This window comes from Mus caroli, unplaced genomic scaffold (genome assembly GCF_900094665.2).
Source record: "Mus caroli unplaced genomic scaffold, CAROLI_EIJ_v1.1 scaffold_14448_U1_1, whole genome shotgun sequence".
In the NCBI taxonomy this organism is placed as follows: Eukaryota; Metazoa; Chordata; class Mammalia; order Rodentia; family Muridae; genus Mus; species Mus caroli.
In genome coordinates, this window is record NW_018388571.1 from 20,565 (window position 1) to 29,705 (window position 9,141).

Consider the following 9,141-nt stretch of genomic DNA (forward strand, 5'->3'; position numbering starts at 1 on the left):
AACAGAGTGAAATTGCAAAATGGTCAATATGAAAACAATATATTAAGATGTAGAAATTGATGTTATAAAGTTTTGGTGTCAAATGTAATTCCAGAAATTGTTGTATTATTCAAGAATCAGATAAGAAAGGAATATCAAACAGAGGAGAATAGACTTAGAAGGTAAGGTTACTAAGTGGGCGAGATGCTGTACATGTTGATCAACAGAGTTTCCCAGTGTCTGTGTGTGATGTGGGGAAGGAGGACAGGGTCAGCATGAGCCTCAGACTTTAGGAATTGGGTGGGGGAATATAAAGGAATGGAATGAGAATCAGAGGAAAAATTTTTGGTTATAGGAATTTGGGATTAAATTCAACTGTGGTAAGAGGTAACAAGGATAATACATGAATGAGCACACACACACACACACACACACACACACTCACACACACACTGGAACAAGTCAGTTTTGCTAGAGTAAAGCTTAGAAATAATCTCCTTTAAATTTTAGCTTTGAATACCAGTTACCAACCTCACCTGTCAGTGCACATAAAATAACCCAGAGGATACAGGAAAAAAAAGTTTCAGGGACCTAGTCTGCAATATTACTTGTGTCCATGGCTGCTTCATGAATTCCAGAAAATGCTATTGCAAAATGTGCTGTTCAGATCCATGTCTAGGATGACTGAGGCTTTTTTCAAAACGTCTTTGCATACTGGATGTGACTTTTTCTACCTAGAAAGGAAGAAATGGTTCTGAAGTATATTAAAGAAATAATTTTTCTCTTTATGACTGTGGTTGGCACTCTGGGGAATATGTCTGTTTCTGCAAATTATATGTTCAGTTGGTGGGGAATCCCTGAGAAGAAACCCATACACATTATTCTCATCCACTTGGCTTTTACAAACATCATAGTCCTTCTTACAAAAGGATTGCAAAAGACAGTAGCAGCTTTTGGTTTGAGAAACTTCCTAGATGACATAGGCTGTAAGATAATTGTTTACTTGGCAAGGGTAGCCCGGGGCCTCTCCATCTGCACCAGCAGTCTCCTCACTGTGGTCCAGGCCATCATCATCAGTCCCAGGGCATCTGGGTGGAGGAAGCTCAAGCCAAAGTCTGCATGGCACATCCTTCCATTCTTGCTATTCTTTTGGATACTCAATGGTTTAATAAGTATGAACCTAATCCATTCCATCACAAGTACAGGTCTGAATATATCACAGTTGAAGAATAGTGACAACTATTGCTATTTTATGCTAGAAAGTCATGAAATCAAATGGATTGTTCTCCCTCTCATGGTCCTGAGAGATGCAGTGTTTCAGGGTGCCATGGGAGGGGCCAGTGGCTACATGGTATTTCTTCTCCACAAGCACCACCAGCATATCCTCTACCTTCAGAACTCCAAGCTTCTCTACAGAACTCCTCCTGAGCTGAGAGCTGCCCAGAGTGTCCTCCTTCTGATGCTCTGTTTTGTTTTCTTCTACTGGACAGATTGTGCCTTTTCTCTAATTTTAAGTCTTTCTTCAAGGGACAATACATTGATAGCAAATACTCTAGAATTTGTGACCCTTGGTTATGCAACTTTTAGCCCCCTGGTGCTGATTCACAGGGATGGGCTTCTAGGTGAATGTTGGCATGTTCAGTGGGAGAAATTGAGAAAATGTCTCTCTCATTTATATGTTCAATAAGTGTCAAAGAAATCTCAGTTCTGCAATAATGTGTGTAAGACAAAATTACACAAAGCAGTTTAAGCATGTGGTTATCCTCAGTCATGTGTGACTCAAAGCCTTGAGCTGAGCTGAGAGAGAAAAATCTTAGCAAATTACAGTGATATAGAAATCTCATTCTCCATTTGCCACTCTTGAAGAGATTTTTTTTTAACTTTTCTATATTTGTATTCTCTCTCTCTCTCTCTCTCTCTCTCTCTCTCTCTCTGTGTGTGTGTGTGTGTGTGGGTGTGTGTGTGTGTGTGTGTGTGTGTGTGTGTGTGTGTGTATTTGCCTGCTTTTATAACTATGCAACATGTGCATGCCCTCTGCCTGTAGATCCTGGACATCCAGTGATTGACTGAAGTTACAAAGATTGTTCTGATCCAATGTATGGTTGGTAGAAATTAAACCTGGCTTCTCTGGAACACCAGACAATGCTCTTAAGTGCTGAGCCATCTCTCCAACACTGAATAAATGTCTTTAATTAGGGTTTACTTTACTTAGGTTTTACTATGACAGTGAATGAAAGTATGCTGATGGATTTTGTGAATTTTATCAAAATTCATAGTGATTCTATCCTGTTAGTTCAAGAAATTCCATTTCCTGTACTTGAGGATATGCTTTCTAAATATTAGTGCCACAAGGATATCTTGGAAAATGTCAATGTGTCTGTAAGTATCCAACCACAGAAAGTATCTTTCTTAGTATAACTAAGAAAGAATGATATGTACTGTGAATTAAGTCAGTAAGAGCCCAATGCACCAGACAGGAATTTAAATGCCCTGGATCATGTCGATGATGTTATACTTGTAAAAGTTCTCTACAGGAGTAAACATGGCTATAGGGGGTAAAAAGAATACACAGTAAAGTTTTATTCTATGCTCATCTATAGTTTCTATGTTGATTAAAAAATTTGAATTTGTCTTTCTCTAACTGATTCGATGAGAGTGACTGAAGCCGAGCAAGCCTGGTTTGCAGCTGCCCTTTGTTATGCCCCGCTGCTCTCCACAGCACAGTGCAGCCACACCACCATAGTACATATCACCAAAGAGCATCGAAATAATCTGATTCATTTAAATGAAGGAGTCCCTGCTTATGCACTTAAATTGGATCCATACAATAAGATAGTGACATGGTTCGAAGAATCTGATGGGCACATTCTGGAAAATACTTACTGATATAATCATTTAACATGAATTTTTGAGTTGTTATAGGTATGTTTTATCTTTTTTAAAAATTTCTCTGTCATATCTAACTAGAACCCCTGTAAAAACATGATTCTAGCCGGGCGTGGTGGCGCATGCCTTTAATCCCAGCACTCGGGAGGCAGAGGCAGGTGGATTTCTGAGTTCGAGGCCAGCCTGGTCTACAAAGTGAGTTCCAGGACAGCCAGAGCTATACAGAGAAACCCTGTCTCGGAAAAAAAAAAAAAAAAAAAAAAAAAAAAAAAAAAAACATGATTCTACTTTACAAAGATGAATAAGTATTTACATTTTCCCTTGGTTGTACTGTATACACAGAACATTTAAATAACCAATGTCTATAGTATTGTGCTATAGATTATTAAAGACTTTCTTTTTCTAATATAGTTATTTTTACTTATGTGTATATGTCTGTGTGAATGTATACCACATATGAACAGATGCCCATACAGGCCTAAAGAGAGTTTTAGGTCCCAAGGAGCTAGAGCTACAAGCTGTCATGCATCCTATGATGTGGGTGTTAGGTAAGGAAGTAGAGTTCTGTGCAAGAGAAGCAGGTCTCTTCACTATCCCTCCTCCTCCTTGTCTTGCTGATGTAAGTGTGACTTGTCTGTAGGTAACATCCATTGCTCATGTAATTCTCACTGCTCTTATGTTAAAGCCCTTTTCTAAATGTCTGACATAAAGAACCAGACAAATCAACACCTTCTAAGTCAGTCTGCAATTTGACTCAAAAGGAAGTGATGTAAGAACATAGAGAAAGAGAGAAGAAAGATGTGTTTAATCTGAGTGATGGAGAGGTTGTTCAGCATTAGGAATAGATAGCAGACTGGAGAGGTGACTCAGAGAGTAAAAGCATCCGCTGACACCCAGACAGCCTGATCTGTCTCTGAAGAAGAAAACTGACCCCCACATGCTGTCCTCTGACCTCCACAGGCATGCTAAGATGCTCACGTGGACACACACAGGAACATACAAATAAACTTTAAAGTAATTTTCAAATGCTTTTTTAAAACAATAGAAGAAGAAATATAATTGTTGACACAGCATGATCAAGGATTGCATGGATTCACACAAAGTTTCTCTATTCAATTTCTCTTTAAAAGTCAGATTATATTAGGAAAAAAACAAAGCAAAATCTTGATCAGAACATGAATTAAAACCTTGAATACATGATACAAGTTCTAAGTAAGTAGAGTATAGTAGAGGTAACCTGGAAATGGGACTTGATTGTGCCCTTCAGGAAGTGCAGAAGAGATTTGACAATTGTATTAACAAAAACATCACTTCAAACCTTATCATTTCTTTATTCTGAACACATTGCATGTTACTAGGATGGACCTGTTGGGCAATATATTAAATGAGGTAAGTGAACTGCATGTAGACAAATACCATATGATTCCACTAACAAATGAAATTTAAATACAAAAATAATAGAGCCTTCAGTGAGTGGAATGTAGCCTACAGGCCTTAGAAACGACTTGAGTATATTTTTTGTTTTAATTTCATATTTTATTATTTAAAACAATTCTCAAATTTAAGTGTACTTTGATCATATTTTTCCACTCCCCCAAGTTCCTTCAGATCCTCTCCTCCTCCCTATGTTAATCTCACAGATGTGAGAAGAAAGGCCATTGATCCAAATAATGACTAAATTAAAGCAAGCTTTATTCGTATGCACATCAGAGCCAAATTGGTGGCAGTCTCCTCCTAAGGTGGAGTTCATGAGACCATCCTTCAGCCAATTTTCCATACCTCTTGTATATAGCAAAATCACAAAGTGTGAGATCTTTTTCAGGCAAGTGTGGTTGCAGAAGTGAAAACAGGTGGTAAGAATTTTAAAAAGCAGTTAAGGAAATCTTCCCAGAACATTTGTTACAGAATGTTTCATGGTTGTGGGGTGGGGCACAGCCCACCTCTGAGAAACAGAAATTCAAGTTTTACAGTCAACAGAAACCAAACTTAGCTACAGATTTACAATGGTTCCCAGGAACAAAAAGGAGTCAGGCTGGTTCTTCACCTACCCACCCAGTTTTAAGTTCTTTCTCAAAAAAAAAAAAAAACAAAAACAAAAAACAGAACAACAAAACCCCCAAACCCAGAAAACAAAACACAATATCCAAAATAGATAAATGAACAAACTATAGCCAAACAAAAGTTCACAGAAAAATTGTAGAGCCCACTGTCCCTTAGTCAACCAGTCCTGAGCACAAGAATCACCTTAAAGTGGCTGACATACCCCATGTCATCCCAAAGAAGAAAATAGATCCTCCCTTTACCAGCAGGTACAAATGATGGTTTTTATGTTAGCTCTTACCCCTGTGGCTAGACTCTCATTCAGTCATTCATTCATTCATTCATTTTCAAACATAATAAAAAATAAAAACCAAAAAACTATCACATCAAAGTTAGACAAGACAATGCAACAGACAAAAAAAAAAAAAAGGCCCAAGGGAAGACACAAGAGTCAGAGAACCACTTGTTCACACACTTGAATCCTATAAACACACTAAACTGGAAGCTATAATGTAAACTCAGAAGACCTGGTACAAAACTATGCAGATCCCATGTATCCTGCTTCAATCTCTGTGAGCTCGTGAGAGCTTTACTCATATTGATTTGGAAGTCCTTGTATTCTTGGTGTCCTCTGTCCCCTCTGTCTCTTCTTTGAGCCTTCCTAAGCTCTGTTGGGAGGGATTTGATGGAGACATCTCATTTAAGACTGACTGCTCCAAGGTTTATGGTTCTCTTCAATATGTCTGGCTGTGGGTCTCTTTCCTTGTCCCCATCTGCTGTAACTACCTCTATTTGTGAACTCTGCCTCGTAATTTCTGATTACATGGCTGGTTCCTCCATGTGGCTACTCAGAGATTATCAACTTTCACCTTCAAATTTTCCCTGACTTCAAAACATCCATCCATCCCAGATGGAATAAAACTCTCAGTCAAGATTCTGCCTTCTATGTATATCCCAAAATAACATGCAACTATGCCAGGAAGAAGTGAAGACTGGAATCTCTGGCAAAGCTATAAAAACAAACTGCCCATACCATGAAATTGTAACTGTCTCATTACCAGTACCATAAAGAAAGCTACCACTCTATGTTCCCCTTACTTTATCACTGTGACTGTAGCCTGTTGGAGGACCCTGCTACTAAGATTGCAGTCCCCTATGCCCTCAGAATGGCTCTCTGAGCTAGGTGCAAAATGGAGGGCTGTCTTTCTCAGTGGGGCTTCCCTTTCTCTGCAGAGTGTCCCTGAATACCTGAATACAGCTGGTTAGCCTTATTTGGAAAATGACCTTGTATAGAGCTCTCTGCAAGGCTGAATAACACAGCACCCACATCCTGCTCTGGCTTCTCACCTGCATGGTAAACAGATGTTGTGACCAATTAGCCATTTTCACCTGTAACCATAAAAAAGCCCTAATATACTCTATTCCTGGAGCAGTGAAGTAGATTTGTCTCACTGCAATAGTCTATGAAAGTTCTTCATGTCTGAATACTGTCCCACACCTGCACCCACACCCACACCCACACCCACACCCACACCCACACCCAGCATGAAGACCTCTGGTTCCTTTGTCCTTAAGGACTAGTAGCCAATCACCCACACAGGTAGAAGGGGCATATAGTCACTGCTTTTGGTAGCCAATGGCCATGTGCAGGCTAGTTCAACTTGACATGAGATAGAGTTATCTGAAAGAAGGAGACCTGAATTGAGAAAATACCTCCATATAGTTCAACTGTAAGGCATTTTCTTAAATACTGATTGATGGGGGAGGGCCCAGCCCATTGTGGGTTGTGCTATCCCTGGGGAGATGGTCCTGGGTTCTATACAAAACAGGCTGAACAGCTATGATGAGCAAGCCAATTAAGGCATCCCTCCATAGCCTCAATATCAGTTCTGGTTCCAGGTTCCTGCTCTATTTGAATTCCTGTTCTGACTTCCTGTGGCGTTGTAGAAGTGTAAGTCAAGTAAGCCCTTTCCTCCCCAAGTTGGTTTGCTCATGGTGTTTCATCACAGCCATGGTAACCCTAACTGAGGCAGGTCATGTCACTCCTGAAGGAAATAGATCCACCACAAAACTCCACTACTCCTCTGGCTCATACGTTCTCTCGACTCGTTCTTCCAAAATGGTCTCTTAATAACATGAAATGCTGAATCACAACCGCATTTCACATTCACGTGGAGGGCGTGACAGTGGATTCTCAGAGTTTTCTTTCTTTGTTTAAGGCACAAGAGATTTAGCCTTTTTTGTAAAGTATCTCCATAGTTATGACATTGATTCACATCTGAAACACAGGAATAAACAGTGACCAGGAGGCTCCACCAAGACCAGGAGAGTGACCAGGAGCCTCCACCAAGGACACAACCAGTAGCCAGAAGCCACCTTTCAGGTCAGCCCAGCACAACTCTCATTTTTGGATCAGGGGGGGCTTCTCACATCTCTACTCTGAGCCCTGTGCCCACAGTTATCTACATTGCTTCACTTAAGGAACTAGAAAGGCCCTCCTGACTGGGATGCTATGATAGTGCCAGGGAAGTTTAGAGAACCCCCCCCCAAAAAAAAAAAATAAAACAGACAGGAGCCAATATGATGTAACTTACAGCAAGGTCTTTATTCTATTTGAGCTAGTTCGGGTCCCTCAGCTCACCACTGATACGCAGGACAGTTTTGGTGAAGAGAAGAGCCCCAAATGTCTATCAGGACAAGGCTTTATAGTAAGCAGCAAGCAGGGAGTACATGTGCAAGCATCTAATTGAAAATCTACTGTGGCCTTTAACATAATTGGCTGGTGTTGGGAGTCATATCACAAACTTAATTTCTGTTCTCTGCTTTAGTGGTGGTTAGCCAGGAGGTAGGCTTGTAACCTGGGGGTGCAGGTTTGTTGGGGAATAACCTAGAGAAGCTGGTCTTGTTGGGGGTGTAACCTGGAGACTGGAACTTTGTCTGGGTTTTGTTGGGGGGCAACTTGGAAACTAATGTTAGGTACCAGCCTGTTAGTTTACCTAAGTTCAAACTTAGACCAGGTTCTCCAAAATTAGAGACTTGAATTTAAAAGATTTGGCCTCTCACTATGTGACAGATAGAACCATCCCTACCACAGATGAATTGTATAGGTTTTCTTAAAGCTTTATACAAGGCTATTGGATTTTTGAAATAAGGGTGGTGAGCCAGTCAAGATTTTGAGTCCCATTTTGTAGTTTAGTATACAAGGAATAAACCTACCAAGTACACCAATGACCTTGAACTTCCTGTGGTGGAGTCAGGGTGTCTCTTGTCTGTTCAGATCCTTATGGAAGCTTAGTCAGAAAACAGAATCTTTGGTAATCTCTATCGTGTATTCTGTGCCTGTGTTTAAAGAAAGTCTTAAAGATGAAAAGGCAGACACCACCTACTCTGAGACTCAGATGTGAGTCCCAGAGTAGGTTCACAGCTGGGAACTGGGACAGAGGACAGGACGAGAAACTGGAAACTAGTCCCAGAAGCTTAGTGGGTTATATTTTTTTGAGGGTGGGGGAGGGGGCGGGGATGGTGACAGGATCAAGCGCTTTTGTTGATGTTCTGCTTTCTGAGTCCACATTTTCCTTCTGAGCAGTTAAACCCTATTGATGGCTAGGATAACTTCTGAGTCAAACAAGGGTAATGATTTGGAGGAAGAAGGAAAGCTGTGCTCCAGAGACCGAGACTGTGCAGACTTTTCTGACAGGGTGGCACTGACAACTGAAGTCTTCGCTGTGCTTGACTTGAGCTGAGAACCACATGAATCCTAAAGTACAAATACAAACTGGGAAGCCTTACCCTGGCAGGCCTGACCCAGCACTCACCTTCACCACAGGCTATACAGTGAGGAGAATTCACTGACCTACATATACTAAGTTCACTGACCTATATATACTAAGCAGTTTCTTTAAAAGGAAACATTTAATTCTCTTTACTGAGCAACGGAGGATAAGAGGGGGTTTGAACCTTGGAATCTCAACTCCTCTGATACCAAAAAGATTGGAACTAATCTCTCAGCTGTCGCCTCACAAATGCTGAAGCATCTCTATCCCCATGCTCAGCATCAGACACCCCTGGGGTAGGTTTCCACTGAGGCTTCATATTATGTCTCTAAAAAGCTTTGAGAGTTGGAAGTACTTTTCAGTGTGTTAAGAAAAACTCTTGAAAGGCAAACCTGGTGGCCTGTGCCTTTAATCCTAGCACTTAAGAGACAAAAGCAGATCTCTGAGTTCAAAGCTAACGAGG

The 9,141-nt window shown here is 40.7% G+C and overlaps 1 protein-coding gene across 1 annotated transcript; it reads left to right on the forward strand.

Moving 5' to 3' along the window:
• The first annotated feature begins 634 nt into the window (after positions 1-634).
• LOC110287687 (vomeronasal type-1 receptor 4-like) lies at positions 635-1,759 on the forward strand. The gene has a single exon (XM_021154240.1). It carries the CDS (start codon positions 728-730, stop codon positions 1,664-1,666), a length of 939 nt encoding a protein of 312 aa, XP_021009899.1. The 5' UTR covers positions 635-727; the 3' UTR covers positions 1,667-1,759.
• The last annotated feature ends 7,382 nt before the right edge of the window (positions 1,760-9,141 follow it).